This window comes from Seriola lalandi, unplaced genomic scaffold (genome assembly GCF_002814215.2).
Source record: "Seriola lalandi dorsalis isolate HSWRI2012SDOR001 ecotype SW California unplaced genomic scaffold, Sedor1 jcf7180002052274, whole genome shotgun sequence".
In the NCBI taxonomy this organism is placed as follows: domain Eukaryota; kingdom Metazoa; phylum Chordata; class Actinopteri; order Carangiformes; family Carangidae; genus Seriola; species Seriola lalandi.
In genome coordinates, this window is record NW_019522827.1 from 3,436,584 (window position 1) to 3,459,691 (window position 23,108).

The following is a 23,108-nucleotide window of genomic DNA, read 5'->3' on the forward strand; positions in this document are numbered from 1 at the left end:
AGAGGTGGAAAGCAACACCAACGTTAACTCTTGTCTCTATCACGTCTTTTCTTCTGCTGAAGTTAGCACGCTAACCAGCTAGCCCCAGCCCGTCTCCTCACTATCTGATAGCGACTCACTGCAGCCTCCAAGCTGCCCTGAAGGCGTAGCGCTTCTCAGAGGACGTATTACAACCTCTTGTCCTGTAAACGCAATGATGGTCAAAGCTCTTGTCAAGCAACCATCACCACCACCCGCTCCTGGCAAGAAATCATGTTCAGTGGCAGAGAAAACTTACAACTAGCCCCTTTAAAAAAATTTAAATGATGAATTATTTACATAGATGTCTGCTAGCTTGCAGTCTCTTTCACTTACTTTGCTGGCACATCGCTACAATTCTTTGCATTTTTCTGTCAACTGCTGATCATTAGAATAGTATGAATTATGAATTATGTTTATTAAGCGGGGTTAGTTCTCAATACTCAATGCTCACGTTTGAGTGCTCCCTCAAAAAGCAGAGTCCATTGCACCAAATCTAACTGTAACCATTTGTTCCAAATGGTCAGGTTATGTTTCTAAATCTAAATGAGATTCTCCTGAAAAACTATACTGTCACACTACCGTGGCTTTGTTCATGCTATCAGTAACACTTGTGCTTTTCCGAATATTAGAAGTAAAAATGTCGGCTGTGAAAAAGGCCTATTACACAGTTCCCCTGAGGCTCAAAACACAGCTACATAGTTATTGTTTTGTCAGTATCAGGTGTGGACAGTACTATAATTTACCCCCAGTGAAAACAGCTGGATTTAACATGTAACATTGAATAGAGTGAATTTGAAATTCCTTCATACTTCATACTATAATGTTATATGTAACTAATGTTCTAATGGTATTTCTATCTGGTATTTTGTTATGTTAAGCCACTATTTTTGCAAAGATGTAAAAGTTTATCAGTTTAAGTATTATTTATATATTTTTTTATATTTTACAGTAAGAGATCTTGTGGGAATATTAACCAACAAGATATGATATGGTCCTTATAAACTTTATTATTAAATTTTCTATCTTTATTTTTAATAGGGCTCAATGGTGTGATGTTCCAATAGTGCAAATGTTCACATATTACTGAACCTCATATTGTAGCCTAAATATGTTTATTGATTTAATAGTTCTATCATATAACATCATCATAATCATCATCATCATCATCATCATCATCATCACCATATACCCTCCCTTTAAAAATATAATGCAGTAAGGTTTACACTGAATACATCATATAACTAACACACTAACACAACTTTTATCTGAGTATGTTTTACACAAGTAATTTTACTTTTACTGTAAGTACAGATCTTTAAAGTAACAGTACTTTAGATTGAGTAAAATATTTGAGTACATCCCTGGATACACACTGAACCAAATCTGCAGCATATCAAATGAAAGTAGAGGATATTCTCAATTTCTTTTCATTTACTGTATACTGTGTATGTAAAGTGCCTTGAGATAATTTATGTTGTGAATTGGCACATCTACACTTTTCAACAAAGAGTTTTAAAGTAACTAATGGCACATGGTAATATATTTCTATATATATCTACTGCAGATTTTATGAATTATTAGAACAATGAATCTAGAGGAACCCCTAACATCTGTGTAACAGATAAAGACTGACTGACTGAAAAGTTGAGCTGAATATAAAATATGATTTCAGTAGCCTTCATTTGTGTTTTAATTTAAAGTGCATAGAAACAGAAATTAAAAGTTATGCATTCAGTTTTTTAGGGGCTTTTCATATATTTAGTTACGTATTTTTCGATTCATATTTCCTGATTTTTTTTTTTCTTTTTTTCTAACTAACACGAGTTTACCGTGCGACCGCCGCGTTACCAAGACAAAAGCCTCTGCTTCCCGTCATCCACCGGGTCAGAAATGAAACCACAAGAACAGCGGGGAAGCTTCCACCTTCACACAACATATCTTTTGTTTTTGCACCTGCCACATGTTTAGAGACGACCAGGTCGGCACACCCGAACAGGGAGGTGATTCATTTGAAGAGGAAGAAAAAGAAAGAGCGAGACAAAGAAAAAAAACATCGAGTTTCACTTCCACTAAAATGAATGTGGAGTTGAGTTTAGAAATGCGAGGCAGTGAATCACCTGTAGGTCCCTCCCAGATGAGTCTGTACATGAAGATAACTGAAGTTATTACAGCTGATTCACATGAAATCTGACTCAGCTGACAACACATCTAACTAACACGGTGAGTTTACTCTTCATATTCTACACTTTATCCTTTAACTTCACATATTTGTATCCTCTTCTTGTGAATAGCTACTTTAATAGTTGGATGGTTTTTTTTGTAATGAATTGTCAGATTTATAAGACTGAACTGTTGAGGGTGTGTCACTTTATAAAAACTTGGCAAAAAATCTAATTTGACTCAAAATGTTTTTTTATCTTAAATCCCGCAGATGTCTGACAACAAAACCATCGTTTTCTTTGACCTGGAGACAACTGGATTAAGTAAGTGCTTATCAATCCTCTATCACTCATCATATTGTCAATTAACCTGTGATTTACCTTCTTTGAACAGTCAGTGCTACAGTAAGTACTTTTTAAGACTGTTTGCCCAAAAGATTTTTTGTATTTACACATAAGTTGTTATTTTTTAGTTTTAAGGTTCATATTTGATCTTGGAAATAAAAGAGCTGAATTAGCACAAGGTCCACTTACTGGAATTTTCAGTTTCAGTTTTCCGGAGCTTTCAGACACATCTGGATGCCTCTATTATTAACTTAGTTTTTCAAACTACTTATTTCATGTTCTACCATTTTGTAGAAGGCACTTAGGACAACATCATTGAAATTTAGTTTTATTTTCTATCAACATTAACCCTCTGCGCCACCGTGTGTGGTGGAAGAGAAGACCATTCACTAAAGCGGGGCAGTGATAGCGATACCACAGTGTAGAATACAAGTACAAGTAAAAGTCCCACAGCTGGTGGAGGTGAAGGTGGGGTGGATTGTATTAACTTTATATACTTCTGGGTATCTTAATTTATAATATCACATCATAACTTATTTGTTGATTATATTTTGTATTATTGGTCAGAATCTGCAAAGTAACTGTTAACTGTAGGTTTCAGATAAATGTAGTGAAGTAAAAAGTGCAGGGTTTACCTGTGGAGACAAAATATAAAGTACAAGTGCTTCAAAAATTGTTCTGAAGTACTTTACTTGTGTAAATGTACTTTTAATTATAGTGTCTTTGAATGTGTCCATCATTATGTTCCAGTGTGGCCGCATGAAGATAACTGTTACAACATTAGCCAGTGTCCTCATTGTTTTTATCAATCCAATGTGAATGCTACACCTGTAAACTGGCACGCATCAGGTAGAGTCTTAATATGATAAGGAGGTTAAGGGTTTCAGTTTCTGATTTTATTGGTTTCTAATCTGACATCTGTCTCTTGTAGTTGATGACCATTTTGAGAAATTAAAACTAAGTTTGGTTAGAAGTGCCTCTGGCCTGTCATTACACAACAGAGAAGTTGTCTGTACCCAACCACAAACCAGCCAGAGATGCTCTTCCTGTGGCTGACAGGAAGCCTCCGATGCACGACAGACGTAAATGAAAGTTGCAACATACAGATTGAATTATTATACAAATAACATCCATACTCACATATTGAATACAAACTGCTGTGAGCTTGGAAAGGCTGGACTGCAAAACTAGCAACTGCTAAAAATCTATATTTTTATACAGCAATAGATGAAATGACTACAAGGATGTTTGAACAGCTCTTGCTAATGCTTTTCAGTATTTTCTGACATTTGAAAAACCAAATAATTAATTGAGAAAATAAGTGTCGGATTAATCTATAACGGAAATAATTATTAGCTGCAGTTATGGTTAAATATGTCTGTTAAAATTACCCTTCCTGGCATAGTCTAGTCTTCAGCCACAGTGTGGCTGAAACTACATGTGAGGACGGATTTCACTGTGACTTCAGAGTGACGCGCTGGAGTCTGAGGTTTTGACTGTGTGTGGGTGTGTACGATGACTCACCCATTACTATCACGCTTTTGGCAGGACTTCATGACAGGAAAAATGCTTTCATGTGTAGTTAGCATGAGAATGCCATGGCTGCACAGATGAACAGAGAGTGTCACCCACTCACCCAGAAAAAAGAAATTACTCCATCAGCTGATCTCTGAGGACAGTAGGAGTACTTTTTATACATCAGTAGTGCTTTTATTGTGAAATATAGGATCTTCATCATACATGGCATCCAGGTTAACGTGTCCCTTTAAATGAATGTTCAAGGCAAACTAACATTTCAAACAGAAACATATCACAGTACTTTGTGACAAAGAAAAAAACAGCGCAATGCTCTCTGTATGGAAGTTCTGGGTGCTTTTAGCTGCATCTCATGGACTTCATCAGTGTAAGGTTCAGGTTATGCTTGAACAGAATTAGTTCATCTGCTAGCTGAGATGGCTGACTTCCTGTTAGCACTTAGTTATTTAATCATACGGCTTCTCGAGACTTTCCAAATGTTATTGGGTTAAATGGATCAAATTCTGATAAAAAGTTTTCTTGTAATCTAGACACTGTTTTACAGGCAGATATCCCCTCCTAAAACTATGACATGTCACTTTTACACTCTGGTTTTTGTACAAAATTAAACAACAGCGATATAATGAGTTAAGTAGTGAGCTTTAAAGGTGTTGGTAGGTGGACAGAGCCAGGCTAACTGTTTCCCCGTTTCCAATCTTAATGCTCAGCTAAGCTAACTGCTGCTGGCTGCAGCTTCATATGAACAGACATGAGAGTGTCATTTAACTCTCGGCAGGAAAGCAGATAAGCGTATTCATCTAAATGTCCAACTATGGCTTTAATGTGATAGATACATGTGATAGATATAGAGATGCAGAGAAACCACTTTGAGCAGTTTGCTGAAAAAAACTGATGTGTATCATTTTTAATATTGTAGCATATTTATTATGTTTTATTTTTATCTTCCATTGATCTGTCCCTCCTCTACTTTCAGACACCTACGTGTGTGACATCATCCAGTTGTCAGCCGTCTGTGGAGAGAGGGTCTTTAACGTCTATACCCTCCCCCGCTGCGCCCTCACTGAGAGCGCCAAACAGGTGACGGGCTTCACCGTCAGTGATGATGGCCTGTTTCTCCACGGGGTTCATGTGCACACCACCCCTCTTGTTGAGGCTCTCACCTCCTTCATCGCCTTCCTTCGCTCCTTCCGCCGCCCTGTAGTGCTGGCGGCCCACAATGCCAGGGGGTTTGATGCACCTATACTCACCAGAGTGCTGACCCAGTGCTCCCTCCGGCAGGAGTTCCAGCAGGTGGTTTCTGAATTTCTGGATACCTTCCTGCTAAGTAAGAATCTCTTTTGTGGTCTGTCCAGTTACTCCCAGGAGAATCTGGTCCGGCACTTCCTGGGAACGACCTACAACGCCCATAATGCTGTTGAGGACGCAAAGATGCTGCAAGAGCTGTACAGAACATGGAGGCCGAGTAAACAGAGTGTCTTGAGATGTACTTTCAGGGCAACCCAGGTGTTGCTGTAAAGCTACAGTAAAAAAATAAGAAAAAATGTGATTTAAAAGAAAATATGCTGTTTAAAAATGAAGCTATTTGTTGCAGTTTTGTACTCATGTTCTCTCAGATGGTTGGACAGGTATTTGTAACATCTAAAAAAAATAAATTTCTGTGATCAGAGACAAATAATGTTATAGCCAAAAATCACAGATATGTCATGTTCATACTATATCATGATTTATATATTATTTACTGTTGTTGCTTTGTTGTGTAATGTTCTGTAACATGTCTCAAACGCTAGTGTTGAAGTGTTGATCTCTTTCCAGTTAATAGTAGCACCGTGAAACCATTAAACTTCTGTTTAATCCTTCTAGACAACTTGGTATTTTTTGAGTTATTCGCACCAAATTTCAGCAATCATACAGGAGGAGAACTCTCCCCACAGACGGTAGCATCAATAGACCAGCATGCAATGCAGCTGCAAGGCACGCTGCACAGGGGGAATTTGCATCGTTCAGGCAGGAGCAGGACATAGACCAGGATAAGTATCAAGCAGAGTTTTAAAAAAATATTCACAACATTAGTGTAATGTAAAATTAAAAGTAATTAAGTCACTAAACACTAAGGCAATAAGTTAATATTAAGATTTATTTTACTAGTCTTTGCCAACTGTTAAGCATGGGGATGAAAACATTATTCTTTGGACAGGAAGAATGGATTCCTCTAAATATCAGCACATTCTAGATGCAAATGTCCTGCAGTCAATGAAGAAGTTGAAACTAAAAAGAGATTGGCTTCTACAACAGGGCAATGATCCAAAGCAAACCCAAAAATCCACCATAAACTACCTTAAGAAACACAAGATGAAGCTTTTGGAACGGGCGTCACAGTCTTGAACATCAGGGAAAATCTGTGGGTACATCTTTAACATGCTGTGTGTGCAAGACACCCTAAAATATCTCAGAACTTGAAGAGATCTGCAGGAAGAGTGGGTGAAAAGTCATAAATCAGGAATAGAAAGGCTCTCTACTGGTTAAAAATGCATTTTAAGCTGTGACAATCTAAAGGGGAGGTTACTAAGTACTGACTTACTAGGGTGCCTTTAATTTTATTCTGTTTACAACACATTAATACTTGAAGATAGAATTATTTTTAATGGTTTTTTTTGCTGAGTTTAATTCTTTTTACTTCAAAAAATCAAGCTATTGCAGGGATGTACTTTTCTATAGATGAGGTCATAGCTCTTGATTCATTCTTGGTCCTGTTAAGGAATAATAATTTAATTTTATACAGGTTTATTTATTCATTGTTTGTTTTTGTGTCTTTTTCCTGTTCGTCTTCAACGCGGCTTTTATTTTGAAAATGTTGACCTTCCGGTTGGGGTTGTCTCTCTACGCAGGTGTTTAAACCGTGGAGGGAAAAAATCCATGGCACAAATACAAGTCCATATTGACGCTGTGTAGCATCATGTAGCTGAATACAACCGGCCGTGTCTGTATTTGTGTGGTTTATTTTATTAAAAGTCCGTGTCACCGTCAGACTTCAGAGACTTTAGAGACTGAAGAAACTGTGGCGTAATGCAAAACTCGGACGGAGCTGAAGACTGTCGACGGTCGCTGGTTTTTTTCGACCTGGAGACGACTGGACTGGGTAAGATATCATATTACATGCTGCTGTGTGACTTATGGCAGATACAACTTTATGTTAATGTTGTAAAGTTTTAGTGTTTTGTCAGCACTCGGTCACAGCACAGCATGAACAGAACATGGCCCAGTGAGTTACACTGTGGGCTACAACATGAGTCCCGCCCCTTAGCTTATATTTTTTTTATTTACATTTTGGAAAATTAAGTTAAAAGTAAGTACGCCGAATTCACTATTAGAAGTCCCGGTTTGCTGTGTATTATCGGTTGTACTGATAACTATCAATATATAACTAACAATACTGAAGAAAACGTAAAAACATGATAATTCTCAGGCAAGTTCTGCAGTCGTTTGTTTGATAAAATATAAAATGTTGGTGTATCAGTTTGTGGGCTGTGGAGCTCATTGTTGCATATACAGTGTGAACCCAGGTTGTGTTAATTAAATTATTGGAAATTATTGTTATATAATGTTGGAAAGTTTAAAAAAGGTGCCTGGTATGATTGTGAAACAGACATGAAAGGATCTCTTAAAGTTTTAACTTGGTGTACCTGCTGTCATTCACTACAAGTTGGATCAGTGACAGATGATACATCAGGATCAGGTCAGTTTACCTGTGTATGGAAGATAAAGAAAGCAAAAATATTTACCAGATGTTTTTGTGAAACAAAACTTTAGCACATTGTGTCTGTTTAAGATTTTGCCCTGTAATGTATTTGATCCATACTACTGATTACTTCCTTGATTTACTCTGTAGAAAATGCCAAAAAAAAAAGGTAGAAAGAGCCCAGGGAAACACAGCAAAAATCTGAAACCAGCTAATTTCTAGCATTTTTACTTAATAAATGACTTAATGAGGATTGATTTAAGTGTCATAATTGTCATTAGGAGTGGGCTGAAACAATATGTAATGAAGATATATACTGAGACCATATAAATTTGGCTGCCATCAGAGATTTTGCCATTGTTTTGTCCTTTACATCTCTGGCTGTGTTACACCCGTGTGAGCAGTGGTTCTAAACAATCACTGTTTTATTGTCGTATTGAATTTTGACTTTAATGGCGTAAAGCACCTTGATTTGTCAGCTGTATATTTCACTGAATTATTCAGAACAGACATTCTTGTCTGGTTCTTTTGTCCATTAACAGTTTAATTGATTTTCCTGGTAATTTACTATATCTATATAGTATGATTTTATATCTCCCGTGCCCAATTGTTGTTGATGAACCTCTGGCTAACATAACAGCTGCAGTCATTTCATTGAAAGTGTTTACATGTGCCGCTTTAACACCCAGTGTGTGGAAGATCCTTCCAAGACAATTCCTCTGTAGCTCAGTTTTATTTCACCAGGCCAGAGCTGTGACATCGTCCAGCTGGCTGCGGTGAGCGGTGGTCACTCACTCAACCTCTACGTCATCCCTCGGAGTCGGATGCAGCGAGGAGCAGCCAAAGTGACTGGCTTCAGGATCCGCAGACAGAAGCTGTACCTCCATCGGCAGCTTGTCCTCACCAACTCCCTGCGAGAGGTCCTGGTCTCCTTCATAGCTTTCCTTCAAATGCTCGGGCACCCGCTTGTCATCGGCCACAACATTCGTCGCTTTGACTGTCCTTTGCTTGCCCGAGCTCTTGATGAACTGGACCTCAGAGCAGAGTTTGAGTCTTCAGTCTCAGGCTGTGTTGACACTCTACCACTGGCCCGTGAGATGCTGAAGGACCGCTGCCTCCAGAGTTTTCGACAGGAGAATCTGGTTAAGGAGCTGTTGGGTGTGAACTACAAGGCCCATGATGCTTTGGAGGATGTGCGGGCGTTGCAGGCTCTGTATAATGTGCTTCAGCCCACACCAGAGCTGGTGTGTAGGCACATGTTTACTCTGGACACCATGGAGAACAAGCCAGCTGTGACAGCCTCCAAAGCTAAAGTGCCCTGTAAGATTCCAGGACAGCGCCCCCTGTGGGAGCACTTCAGACACACAGTGAAGGTCACAGAGAGCAAAGCAGAGGACCAGAATGGATTATAACATATTTTACATCAATAGATTATTATCAGACTGAAACTTTTGAAAATATACTGAGACCATAACTCATCCGACTCCACCACCCTGTACATTTTACACTGTGTGCCACAGTAGAATGAATGAAACCCACTGCTTTACTTTATGACACAAGACAAGACAACAAACTGTCAGTTTCCTTCAATTGTTAATGCTGGAACAAAACTGATGGAACATTAACTTCAAACATGCTTGTCTACTTTAGTGAGTCAAAAGGAAAACAAGACTAGAGACATGAGGGTCTGTTGCTGCTAGATTAGGACTTTCAGCATACATTGGTGAGACTCGTCAGGTGGCTTCTGAATCGGATGCTGTTTCCTACAGTTTATCTTCACTATATAGTTCAGTGACAACAAACAGGCAGGCTGTCTTTGTCCATGAGGAATATTTCTTAAGAAAGAGTCAAGTTTCTGTTTATGTGACTTATAAATGGTGAAAATGTAGATACTGGTGATCTTGTTCCACTTTCAACACAGCACTTTGATTTTTAGTCATCAATATGTGGAAATGGTGATCACTGCTGGAATTTAATATATAGTTTGGTTACTGAAAAAAATTGGATGTGCTTTTATTCTGTTTCAATGAACTCTGCATAATATTTTTATTGGAGGTAAATAAATAAAAAATGTGTTTCTACACTGTTATTATGTACTCCATTGCTTATTAATGCTAATAATAATTTAATAATAATGATAATGATAATATTCATGTGAATATTTAAAGTAGGCCTGGGAGATATGGATGAGATCAATATCACAGTATAAATAAGAATGTTTTACCATTATCGCTATATATCATTATATGGCTTCATTACATGAAATATTGTAGAGCTGCGATAGTCAATCGACAGATAATTGTCCACATAACTTCGAACAGGCCCTTGAAGGTTTAAAGAAAAGGTAGAGACATGGTACAAAAAATAAGGAGTGCAGACAATTTAGTAACAGAACAAGGCTTTATTAAACCACTTTTACATACACATTCTCTGCAGTCCCATGCTACAGCATCATCAGATTCATAAATGCTAAACCATGCCCACACTAGAGAAATATCCTCACAATGGTTCAATAAAATAACTAAACAGTGAAAGAAAAGCCCTAAAAACAAAAATAATCTCTGTGCAAAGTCCAGTATTTAAACTAAAAGGTGACTTAAAATAACATCAGTAACAAAGACGTGTTAAATTAAAAGTTAAAATTCTAAATCAGTTTTTTAAACAGTGACCTCTACAAGACTACATGACTAAATTAAATCATTTTGAAAAGATGGCAAACAGGTTGGTTGTTGACAAAAATAACCAGAGGCTCTACAGTCTCAGAGATATGGAAGGATGATTTTGAGGTAATGGTTCTTTAATCAAAGCGATGTAGTGATTTTAACTATTAACACTCTTCTAATCTCTTAATATTCTTAATTTTTCAACCATTTTAGCAACAACAAACAACTATGATTTAGTGCATCTATAGTACGAACATGCTCAGGGAACAACCCACATCACTAACATGGTCATGAAGTAGGTAAAAGCTTTAGCAGGGTTGGCTCAGTACACTGTGGTCATTCATTCAGGTCAAACTATAAAGAGCATACAGTAGTCAGTCACTGGTAGGCTGGCAGGCTGATAGAGCATTCATTCTCAAATATTTGATTGAATATAGCCTATAAAAACTATTACAACAAGAAAGTCCATGACTTCGTGATTGATTGATTTCATATCGACCCTGGTGTGAACTGGAATATTATGCAGAAGTTTGCACCATACTGAAATAATCTAGTTAACAATACTGTACCAACATGTTGAAGTGGTCACCACAAAACAAGATAAACCACTCGCTCCATGATTTCATAATGTACAGGTAAAATCTTATAATACAGTTAGTTCAGGGATGTTTTCTCTTAGTATGTAATGTCTCATATTGATGGATCAGTACAAACAGCAAAACATACAAAGTCTGAAAATTTTGGCTTCAAATACTCAGAAATACAGACATGTTTGTTCCTATAATAATATAAAATCCTATGCAGCATTTTGTCGTACAAATGTACAATACATGGATGTGTTAACGGGCTCGGGTCAAATTGTGTAAGTATTCCACAAGCAGCATTAGTGCATTTTTAGTCATATAGAAGAAGAAGTTTTAATCAATACGCATTCCTGATTCCCATGTCATCGTGCCATATGATCTCGGTAGCAGCCCTTCTTGCTTGCTCCTGTTTTGTTTTTTAATCTCTATGATTGTTTACTACTTTGATGAGAAGTTTCCAGACCATAAACATGCGCTGGTAACAGTTAAATGCAGTAATACTCAGCAGGGTCAACTTCACTGTGACTAGTGGCTAGTACCATTGTCAAAGTCAGGACAGAAGCCCTTCTCCTGTATTACTACTCTAAATATAACATGCACAAGCATCTCAGAATTACACTACTCTCAACTGTTGCTATACTAACAATGTCTTTTTTGATTTTTTTTCTCCAAAAGGTGGATATTTACTTGTTCAGGCTAAAGTTAAGATGATAAAACAGGTGGTTGCACCAGTGACCCTGGGGGAAGACAACTTCTGGCCCATAAAACAGTCGTGCTCAGTCCTCAACAAGGTGGTACCATAGATGTACAAAGCAGTGAGAGGTTGTGTACTGCCCCAGTGTAAACATATACCCCACACCCTGTTGTTTGATTAAGTCGCTGTAAGTGAGTGTTATCTTTATCCCAGACTGAAAAATAAGAAATCTAAGTGTACTTTGAATAAAGAGTAAAAATGTCTGGAACAGCGAAGGGCTCCCAATAAGAAAACAACCACACCAAAAGGTTTATTAGTAGCTCTAGAGATTTCTATCATCAGCAGGTAGTGTTTTCCCTATTGACATGAACTTCACATGCTTCACTTTAGGCTCCAGAACAGAAACTAGATTGGTCTTGTGGTGAGTTTGTTTTCTCAGCTGCTGTTTCCAAGATCAATTCCGAACTTTTTAACTCAACATTTTGATCCCTTGAACTTCATCATAAACAATCAGGTTCTTCATCAGTAACCTGATGAGGGTTAAGTGATCCAAACAGTGCTGTGTGCACTTCATGTGCATATTAAGGATGCTGTTCGGTGTTCCAGACATGCGCTCAGTTGCCAGTTTATTGGGAACACCTACAACTACAACTTATGCAGTCTAATACAACAGTCCTGCAATTAAGCATAGCTTTGAGAAGGGTATAATGTGTGGTTTTAAAAATCAACTGGATCAGCTGTGTGATCATTTTGGAGGCTGCAGGTCATGGTGCTGTGGATGTTTCTAATATTTTGTCCAGGCCATTTATCAATGAAGGAAGGCTAAATGACAGAAACACGTCTCTATACGATGCAATACAACAACAGCACCACTACATCCTCCACAATGACCATCAAGTTGAATCAACACATCTCTAAAACAGGATTATAGACTTCATGAAGAAGAATTTCTTGCAGGACTGTGTTGGACTGCATTCATTTTAGCTTGGTGTATCTAATCAACTGGCAACTGTTTTACTGTTATTCCTAGTATGTGTCCTTTGTCCAGCACCTAACAAGAATTTGGGATGTGTACATCCTCCTCTTTTCCTGTGGAGGATGTTGCACTTGCACCGTTACAGGTAAAAAAAGTTGGTTAAAATCTGTTAAAATCCAGCAGCAATGGATCACAGCTGGATTTTAAAGCTAAAAAACACTGCTGCTGGTAAACAGGGTGGACACAGCAGTCCGCACACTGAGTTTGGGTAAGGGGGGGAGCAGCGGGCACAGATGGGCACCAACACTCTGTGTCTGAAAGCTCCTTTAACATACTACCCACTAAAAAGTGCACATCAGTCATCGGGCTCAATCCATAACTCAGTCTAGACCTTCCTGAGTCAAACCAGAGAAGAAACAAACAGGTAGTATGAAGTTTCACACACAGCCACAGACTCACAACTACAGGAGGCAGCAGGCTCGGAACATGTGCATCCCTGACGGAGAGGTGATATGCAGGGAGACGCTCTCGTTGGCTGAGACAAACAGGACGGTGCCCCGCCTCAGAGTGACATCAGAGAGAGCAGCGGCGGAGGTTGCCGTGGCGTCGCCCTCGATGACCAGGAGGATGCTGGCGCTGTCGACTGGAGCCACAGTGTACTGCTTGACTGAGGCTGGGACCTGGAGGAAGGACGGGACAGGACAAGGTGAGCACGTTTTATATGTTACTCTATCATAATTTTAAAAAAGACTGATTTTACATCAGTCTGCGTCTACTTGTTAACTTGTGTGAACACGCCTAAATTCTTTGACAGAAACATATTTTAAAGATGTTTGACAATGTTTTTATTAGGTTACTGTGGTTAATGTGGGATATTTTTTTGTGTTTGACTCTGACAAGTCTGTTTTGAAACCTCCTGGGCTATACAGTTGTGGCTGGGTCTCCACAACTTCTGAAGCTGTCCAAATCACGGCTGATGTTATGACATGTCGTGGCAGGAAATCCTCAGGTGTAACGGATAAGATTAATGTTTGCTGCATTCAATTCCCGGGAATTGCGTAGGCTGGCTTAATGGGATATCTTACTCAGGCTCTCCCTGCAATTACAAGTCAGACTGTGCTGTGAAAAATGTCTGTCAGAGGATACTTAGACATGGAACAGTAGGAACCAGTAGAAAAAGCAAAAAATAAATAAGGTGTAAAAAGATGTGAATGAAAAATGAATGATGGTTGAATTCCATTTAGCTGCTACGGTTCCAGGGTCCTGATACTGGGGCACTTATACCACAGCCATCGTTAATGTTATAAGTAACACCTGTGCTTTTCCTGCCGTGACAAGTCAAAATGTTCTGCTGTGAAAAAGATTTGTTGATTTATGTTTACTATTCATTCAGGTTTAGCCCAGTGGTTGCACTCTGTCAGTCCATAATTCACAAGTATCACAAATCCTGATATCAACCTAAATATTTTATCACAACTGATACCTGGTCGACAAACTTATGAAGGCAATTTACTGAATGAAGTCTGTAATATAAACACTTTATTTCTTTGAGCATAGATGGAGACTAAAAGTGGATGACCGTATTTCCTTTTTATTACAAACATCACATTTTTAGGACAAAAAAATGTGTTTTATTTTCTTACTCTTCTTTCAAGCAGACAGTTATAACAGGTCTGCAGTTTTCTATATTTTTTCTTAGTTGCCATGGTTTCTGTGACACACTGGCCATTTCCTGAATTTAAATTTGTGATTCTTCAAATTGATAAATCAAATTTATAAATGAAAGGCTTCATCATGGAGAAATTATGTTGTTCATTACTAAATATACATATTTTTTCATTATAGATAGATAGATAGATAGATAGATAGATAGATAGATACTTTATTTATCCCCTAGGGGAAATTCATGATATATATAATATATCATGAATATATATATATATATAATATCTATAAATATATTGTATATATTTTTTCATTATATGAAATGCGGCCATTTTGTTTTGAGATATAACAACATCCACTACACAAGTAGTCTCTGTATTACTTTTCATATCACCACTCAGTTTTCATTCTATTATCAACCTCCAAGTGTCCTACCTGTATCCTCATGACAGTGAAGTCTGGCACCGGGGGGTCATACAGGGACACACAGGGGTCTGAAGCATCCTGGACACGAGGGAAGATTTTGGAGCTGGCGGGGGCAGGGCTGTAGTTCAGCATTTCACACAGCGTGTTAACGTCAATGTATTTGGGCGTGAGACCGGCCCTCACCGTGTTGTCTGAGCAGGCCATACACTCGATACAGTCTGGATGGATGGATGAACAAACAGAGAGGGAAATCTCTTTAAATAAGCAGAGTGGAGTCGAGTCTCCTTCAAATGGAAAATCAATTCTCAGATTCTTTTACAATGTTAGATAAAATCAGGCTGTGATGTTAAATGGCTTCCAGAAGCTATTTCTTCTCCTCCACTTGCCTTATCTGCTTTTACAGTTAGTAACTTCTAAAGAATGCCTTTTGACAGTGTGTATGAACTTACACTGAACTGCAGCAATAGAAAAGGCTGCCAAAAGACTGACAATTCTCAAAAGATAAGTTGAACTAAATACATCAGCAACATAATCTTATGGCTGCACTGCATTCTGGTCTGCTGAGGCAGCTGTTAGTGAAGACACTTCTATATTTCTCTGTTACACAGAATGCTGACATGAGAAACGTGCTCTGGGTTCTTTTTCTTAGTGACTGACACCAAAACCCAATGTTTCAAGTTGATCATTTTGACACAAGAAAAAGTTGTTTTTTATGATTTGGAAATGTGTGATGTGACTTCATCACTGCTTGGTTAGTTAACCTCAAGAATAGTTTTTTCTGTTTTTGTTTTTCAAAATTCTGTATTTTTCTTACTGTTAGAAAAACTCCTGAAAATACCAAAACCAACAGTGAATTGATCCCACTAACAAGTATTCTCTTTGTATCCAAAGTCTGATTTATTATTAGCTTTTTGTAGCATAGAGCTCCATTGTTGCCCAAGAACTACATATTAACAGGTCACACCGTTACACTGGGTGACCGTGGGTGACTTTCGTTATTTTTGATTCAATCCCACACACACTGTTCTGTTGCAGTAAATACTCAATAGTAACAATCCACAATTTAAACTAGTCCCCAATAAATACACTATTTAAGCCTGTTTGATGCTTGTTTAAAACTACAGAGCCTTAGTGTCTTAGGAAATTACTGAGCCTGATTTAAAAATGAAACTACATATTTGTGACGTTTCTTTAAAGATTTACATCTTCAGTATGAACCAACAGTCTTGTGACTGCGAGCCACAGACAGGGTAGGGAAAGCAGAAGGTATTGTGAGACACAGATACACTAATACATTGTTTGTTTTTGGCTTTTCATGGAATTGGGTGTCAACAAGAAAAACATAGACTAAAGCCCGTCTTATCCTTTAATACTTCCTCTGCTGCTTCTCTGTCATACATGAGCACTGCGGGGAGTGTCAGCACCGCAGTGATTCAGGCACATTCTATTGTTGTACTAATTCAGTCTGAATAATAATCTAGTGTTTTAAATTTTGTGAGTATAAAGACAAAGCATCAGCTGACCTCCATAAAGGTAAGCATGAGGCTCATTGGCTCCCAGGAACATGGCCTGGCCTGGATCCAGGACCATATAGTTGAGGAAGTAGATGGAGAAGCAGCCGATATCTCCAGGATACTGGGAGTGGAGACGGAGCAACAGGTCACCGTTGCTGCTTGATGTGTCCTTCCCTGCTGCGCCTGCACAGGTCGAACATCCACGAGTGTTATTGTTAGTAAAACATGTTAAAAAGCACATACTAACTGACCTGTACTTTTTGTAAACATGTTTTAAACCCCCCTATTTGTACAGTAAATGTTATGTCTGACTTTGGTGCCGTCAAAAATGACACTGCCAGACATAATGACATCTGCCTTATCCAGACAGGGATGCAAAGCACTTCTACTTCTGGCCCATGGACACTGTGAATGGGCTGAAAGCAACACAATCAATAGGCCGCACCCATTCTCAAGACTGTCTCATTTTCATACAAACAAAACTCTGACATCAGAATAAATTGGTTAAAAAAAGTGGTTACAACGACATAAAAATGCCTGACTGAGTTTTTCCTTATTTGAAGTGAAGGTTTCATCTGTACAGATTGCAAAGCCTTTTAAGACCACTTTGTGATTTTGGGCTATATAAATCAAATTGATATGACTTAAGGATACTGGCAGACTATCCATTTTGGAAAATCATTTAACTTGAACAGAAACATTTCTCTCTATGTATACTTGTGCTTCAGCACCACAACTTTGTGGGTGTTTTCCATTTCCAACTGGTGAGTAACACACTTGCATCAGATACCAAATTGTTGTCTATGATTAAATAAAAAGATTATTGATATATATTGTGCAATGCTTAAGGTTAAATGTCAGTATGTAACAAACAGCAAATCCTGCATTCATTACCACAAATTCCAAATAGGTATTTGAAAATAATTCAGTTTAACAAAAAGTACTCTTGCTAGGCTTTGACAAACAAAAGACGAGAGGTGCATGTGCATTCTGCAGTACAACAAAAGCACAGCCTGCAACAAAGAAAAGCAGAAGCTAAAAATGCTACTCACCCAGTCCTTGAGTGAAATAGCAGTGAATGAAAATTTTAAGCTTAAGTATTATTATAGAAAACATCATGCAGTGAGTTACTGAGTCAGTAAGCGAGTGCTTACTGACTAAGCTAATTAAAACCCAGAATCTCACATTTGTTTTCTGCTAATCATCTTTTTTCCTCAGTGTCCTCACCCTCTTCAGTGACTCTCTTCACCAACATGTTGAGCTGGTCTACGAACACCTTTTTCTCACAGTTCATCATCCTGGTGAAGCATTTCTTCAGTGCCTGGCTCGTACGAACTGCGTCTCCCATGCTGCTCCGCAGCTCCTCCGCTGACTCGTTGCCCACCAGAGCATGGAACTCTGGGACGCCTGAGAGATCCACACACACATGCAGAAGGTATAAATCTATCTTTTCCAAAGCATTTACCCAGAGTACCCCTCAAATCCTATCCATGTTATGTAATATACTGTATAATTATGGGTTTGACACCAAAACACTATGTCATCTGTTTTTTCCCTTGTTCCCCAATGGCTGCCCAAAATCAATCCAAAATCCTCTAATGGCTCTGTGGGACTTTGGGACTCACATTTAAGGAATCCCAGGATCTCCTCCACTGGTCTGAAGCCACAGAGGCCCTGGAAGCGGGTGAGAGCAATGGCCATCTCCGGCTTGTGGTTGTTGTCTGGATAGTGCTCCGGAAACTGAGCATGGAGACGAGCGGCCAACTCCTGAGCAAACCATAATGACAGAAAGGCAGATGGTTATACTAACCAAACAAACTGTGCTGAATACTGCGGCACACAGTATGCTCAAAATATGAGCATGCCGGCTGTTCATCCTAAAACAATTCAAACCTTGTTCAATTCAATTTTTTCTAACCATACATGTAGATTTCTGTCCAGCACCCACAACAGTTGGACAGTGGTGCTTTTCAGTGGCCTTGGTTCCAAATAGATATTTCAGAAGACAACAACATAAAGAGTTTCAACTTTGAAATGAACCAAACAGCCACTGGCCAAATTTTAGATTTCTCATTTTCAGCGACTATACTGATTAATAATACAAACATACAATGACAGTGAATAAGTACAGACAGAGAATAAGAGGAATAATATGCTTTACACAAATGGGATGCTTTAACGCACCCTAACATGCAGCCCTCTTCTCTTAATGAAGGCAACATGTCTTTACAGAGTAGTCCAACAATACAGCATTGTATTTATATAAAGTTGTCAGACTCAGGATGCAGAGTTTTTCTTAAAAAGTCTCAAATTCAATGCAGCAGAACCAGAGATATCACAGGTTTTATTCCCTGCATTCTTCTGAAAACAGGAGATCCGAGTGTGTTATACTAGCAGCTACAAATGTACCCTTGGGTCAGGAGCCACAAAAGCTTTATACAACCATTTTCACATATGCAGTAGTACTCCCTAGGACCTGGGAATAGACTTTGCTGTGTAAAATTGCCACACTTCCCTCATCAACTCATTGCAGTTTGTGTGTTGCAAAAATAAGGAAGTTAATACTTAAATACTGATTTTCTGAACCTATATTCATGGGATACTGATGATAGTGTTTAACTGTAGGTTATTTTTTTTTTTTTTTTTTTTTACAGTTGCTCTTTTTCAGATCTGTTCAAACATAGAAAACAGTAAAGTGTTGTATGTATTTAAAAAAAATCTCTGCCAAACAATTTCCCAATCACAGAATTTGAACACTGAGTAGGTGGGTGTTTGTGAACTCACCCTGTTGGGGTGGGCCTGTATGGACAGAGCGGTATTGACAGAGAGGACTTTGAAGAGGAAGGGCAGCTGGCCCTGGAAGGTGTCCTTAACCTTGGAGCCCAGGCAGGCAGGGAAGTGGGCGATCCACTGGCCCAGTGTTGTCTGTGCGATCCTGTTGTCTTTAATCTGGGCATCGCCTTTTGGGTGGGCACCCATCCACAACTGGAACAGACAACATTACTTTCAGGTGGACAGATCATCCATTTTCAGAATCCTTGTGCAGGTGTTAGTGGGTGAAGGAAGAAGCAGACTAAAGGTTACTGAGGTGGGTTTGTGACTGGAAGATGAAAATATAGGTGAGAAAGTGAAACACTTTAAAACAATTGAAAGTCTAACTAATGCCAGAGTAAATAAAAACTTTATAAATGTTGATTGAATGTTGCTCCTCTCATTTTTTTCCTCTGGATACAAGCATCCTCCTAATGAGAGTCCCAGTTGTTTGCAGGCTGTCTAAGACAAAGGCCTGGTATCATACATTTACTCAATTTAACTAATGCATAATCCAAAGTGATTTATACTCAGCAAGGAGAGAGAAATCCCAGCCATCTCACTCAGTGTAAATCACTCTGGATAAGAGGGTTACTCTAATACCTTAAATATAAGTGAAGGATTCTGTTTTTCAAGGACACATAGTTGTTGGTGGACAAACACTGGCAACTGCTATAGGGTCCTTTTTAGCACAAGACAGTTTCTCTAACCTGCTGTGTCCTGGATCAGTCTTGGGCTGTGACCTACAGTATGAGACATTCTCAGTACTATTGCACTGACGGAAACATACTGTTATTGATACTGTGAACTGCCGTTTTTAATACAGTAACACAGATTACTTGAAGTATGTACGTTCAATCTTGCTCCGTTGTACATTGCATTTATATATTTCTTCTTTTTGAATAAATCCTATAATGATGTATAATGATGCACACATACCTTTTAACCTTGTTATATCTCCTGGTGTATGTTAGTTTCCACTTATGTAAAACTAGGGTTAGGGTTAGTACTGAACAAATGTACCGGCAAAAGGGGCCACAATAATTTCTCACCTAACATTTATGGTAACAATAGGACACAAACTAAAATGTCACAGATGTGTTTAACACTATGTCACATAATGTACAGCAGGCATCCATACAACCCTCTGTAGATAGCCAAGAAAGGGATGATAACCAACCATGGCATGTGACATTAATGAGGCTTGTGGTACGTGAAAATGTCACTACTGCCATAACATGAACTAATGACCTTCATGACAAACCCTGCAGAGCTGCTGTAGCTAAATAAAGAAAGACTTATGAAAGGCATGAGGAGAACAAGCCTCTCTGCCAAGATACTGAGGAACAACAGCACATTTAAAATCCTGAAATGATACCAGTTTCACACTGCACATTTGATTTGTCAAATTTGAAAGGACTGATGCATCTTTGTACTGAGGTCGAGAGAACGCTAGAGCAATGTATGAGAATCTTAAAGATCCTATAATGCTGGCAATAAGTTTTAAGTGATATCCCAGGAATCCGGAAGGAAAACCAATTGTCCAACTCTGTTCCAGTGTTAAAGACTACATTAAGACTACAATAAGTGACCTAGTGCTGCTATTTGCAATAAAATGAAAGCTACTGATCAGGCTTTTTCAGGTATTATTGGTCCAACTTTGACAAAACGTGTCTATTATCAGTGTAGTCCTTTATTTGCAAAACATCACTCTACCACAACTTGCAATTGTAGTCAAAAACATGTTCATGCAATTTATATATCCATGTTTGCCAGTAATCTCCTACAGATATGATACACCCCTGTTTCTTAGGGCCGGGGCTTAAGTGTCTTATTCACGGACCAGTCTAGTGATGTGAACCAGTGCCTTACCTCTGCATAGGGTTTGCCATCCTCTATGACAGCCAGGGGGTCTCCACCAATCACCAGTTTGGCCACCTCGCTGTCCAGCCCATTCTTTCCCCATGCATAATTTTGCACAGCACAGGTGAGGGGAAAAACTGAAGAGGGAACAAATTAGAGCTGCAATGATTAGTTGATCAACAGACAAATAATTTGCAACTATTTTAATGATCACATAATAATTATTTTTTTTTTTTAAGCAAAAATGCCAAAAGATTTGCTGGTCGCAGCTTCTCAGATTTGATAGATCTGACGCTTTCCTTTGTCATATGTGATTTTAATTTGAATATCTATGCTTTTTGACATCTGGTTGAACTACACTGGGCATTTTCACTATTTTCCCCATTATTTTCACTTATTCTAAAGACAAATTGATTACTCAACAAAATGATGAAATAATGAAAATAATTAATCAGTCCTAATCCAGTTCATCCCAAAGCTCTCCTTCACAACTTTAAAAAACACAACACTCTTCTGTAATCCTTCCTTCACGTGCACTAAATTTTTGTTTCTCTGTCTGAGAATGTGAGTCTATCAATGTTTGCCCGACTATTAAATGATCCAACTGTTACCAGACACTAATAAGAGACAGGAGAAAACAGAAAACACAACATGTTCTCTTCTGCACATTTTTGATTATAATACACTGGTTTGTTAACTGCAGCTAACAAATTAGTGTGCAGCTTTTGCAGTTCAGTAAGGTGTGGCTTATTTCGGCAGGGAGAAATAATCAACCACGGCCTGTCTAAATATATGCGCTCATTATTAAAGGGTAAAACGGAGTATACGGATTCCGCCGGGGATACATTACTTTATATGGCTGAACACCGGCCAGCTGACGATGCAACGTTCACTGACAGGAACACATTCAGTAAGCAGTCTGTTCGCCAGTTTTAATAAAATGCACATGTAAGAGCGCGTGTTGCTGTATATATTTTATGTGTGGTCAAAATGCCACGCTAAATGTTATTTCACCCACAGCGCTGCGTTAAACTGTATCTGCTCCGTATTAAACAAACAAAACGCCGGCTGAAATAATGATGTGGATGCCCGCTGACAACGAGCTTTTTGTTCAGGCTCACTACATTAAAACGCTTTCTGGGGTATCGTATTATGTAAATAAACCTTTGCAGCACTAGCTTACTAAACATACATCGATGAAACAGATGATTTGACACAGATAGGAAGGAGAAAATCTCACTCACCTCTCACTTCCTCCATGACTGCAACGTCCGCTGTCAGACCGTTGGTGACGTCACAACTCGCCAGACGAACGACTAGGGTTTTTTTCCTCCCCAAATAGCACATCCGTAAATGTAAATTCACAAAAACCAAAAGATTTTGCTCAAATCTCAAATCAAATCAGATCAAAAAACATTTTGGGGATAAATTAATGTATTTTCATACATGTTTTTACGCTAATTTCTGTTTTTAAATCGTGTGCAATGTTTTAGAATATTGAATATCACAGTCCACTATCTGTATTGGTCCATATTGTTATTTGTTTTATTCGGTATTGTTTGATCTGTTCCAATAAAAAAAAAAAACTATTATAAAACAAAAAACAAACAAATAAAAATAAATAAAAACAACAAAATCATTTAACCCTGTGGGAAGATCAAAGGGACCCAATCAGTGATACCTGGTGAAAAAAAATTATATGAATGTAGACAATGGTCACTATAAACTTTGTGTAGTATACCGTGTTGAAGCTGCCTTAAAGGAGTAGCCTACTCTTGTTAAGTCAAGAGACTGGTGACAGCTTAAAATAAAAATAAAAAAATCACTTAGGATCTGTGTTGCAAATTATGGGTTAAACAATACTGAATCCTACACTTCCCATAATACAACTCAATAGAAAGTGTGTTACATCACGTCCAAGCTAGCATCTCTTCTAATTGCTTCTGTAGTTCAACTCTCATTTCACACTTCTTTCATGAATCTTTCTGAAAAAATGTATAGTGTTCCTGTGGTTTACTTTCCACACTTTAAAACAAAATGGCATCCACTTCAACACTTGCTATGAGAAATTGAAACCGGATTTTAGCAAAATTAAACAATGATTATTGAATTAAC

General features: G+C 38.4%; 3 protein-coding genes across 3 annotated transcripts; 2 read left to right on the forward strand and 1 right to left on the reverse strand.

The window, feature by feature from the left end:
- The first annotated feature begins 1,896 nt into the window (after positions 1–1,896).
- LOC147819542 (uncharacterized) lies at positions 1,897–5,925 on the forward strand. Its single transcript, XM_087172332.1, has 3 exons — positions 1,897–2,241; positions 2,453–2,504; positions 5,035–5,925. The coding sequence occupies exons 2-3, from the start codon at positions 2,453–2,455 to the stop codon at positions 5,574–5,576; spliced, it is 594 nt and encodes a 197-aa protein (XP_087028458.1). The 5' UTR covers positions 1,897–2,241; the 3' UTR covers positions 5,577–5,925.
- A 1,012-nt stretch (positions 5,926–6,937) lies between these two features.
- LOC111650455 (protein PML-like) lies at positions 6,938–9,886 on the forward strand. Its single transcript, XM_023400357.2, has 2 exons — positions 6,938–7,197; positions 8,542–9,886. Exons 1-2 carry the CDS (start codon positions 7,125–7,127, stop codon positions 9,207–9,209), a joined length of 741 nt encoding a protein of 246 aa, XP_023256125.1. The 5' UTR covers positions 6,938–7,124; the 3' UTR covers positions 9,210–9,886.
- A 292-nt stretch (positions 9,887–10,178) lies between these two features.
- On the reverse strand, positions 10,179–22,275 carry mpi (mannose phosphate isomerase). The gene is made up of 8 exons (XM_023400348.2): positions 22,238–22,275; positions 21,003–21,130; positions 19,104–19,304; positions 17,945–18,086; positions 17,547–17,726; positions 16,329–16,502; positions 14,815–15,023; positions 10,179–13,394 (listed from the first exon to the last, which is right to left on the reverse strand). Exons 1-8 carry the CDS (start codon positions 22,251–22,253, stop codon positions 13,176–13,178), a joined length of 1,269 nt encoding a protein of 422 aa, XP_023256116.1. The 5' UTR covers positions 22,254–22,275; the 3' UTR covers positions 10,179–13,175.
- Positions 22,276–23,108: the final 833 nt, after the last annotated feature.

Excerpts from the sequence above, each read along its gene's own strand:
- mpi (XM_023400348.2), bottom strand. Across the intron at positions 19,305-21,002 it reads ATGGCAAACCCTATGCAGAG|TTGTGGATGGGTGCCCACCC; the intron begins GTAAGGCACTGG and ends TGTCTGTTCCAG. Across the intron at positions 15,024-16,328 it reads TCATGCTTACCTTTATGGAG|ACTGTATCGAGTGTATGGCC; the intron begins GTCAGCTGATGC and ends CCATCCATCCAG.
- LOC147819542 (XM_087172332.1), top strand. The coding sequence starts at position 2,453 with ATGTCTGACAACAAAACCATCGTTTTCTTTGACCTGGAGACAACTGGA. Across the intron at positions 2,505-5,034 it reads CCTGGAGACAACTGGATTAA|ACACCTACGTGTGTGACATC; the intron begins GTAAGTGCTTAT and ends CTCTACTTTCAG.
- LOC111650455 (XM_023400357.2), top strand. The coding sequence starts at position 7,125 with ATGCAAAACTCGGACGGAGCTGAAGACTGTCGACGGTCGCTGGTTTTT. Across the intron at positions 7,198-8,541 it reads CCTGGAGACGACTGGACTGG|GCCAGAGCTGTGACATCGTC; the intron begins GTAAGATATCAT and ends TTATTTCACCAG.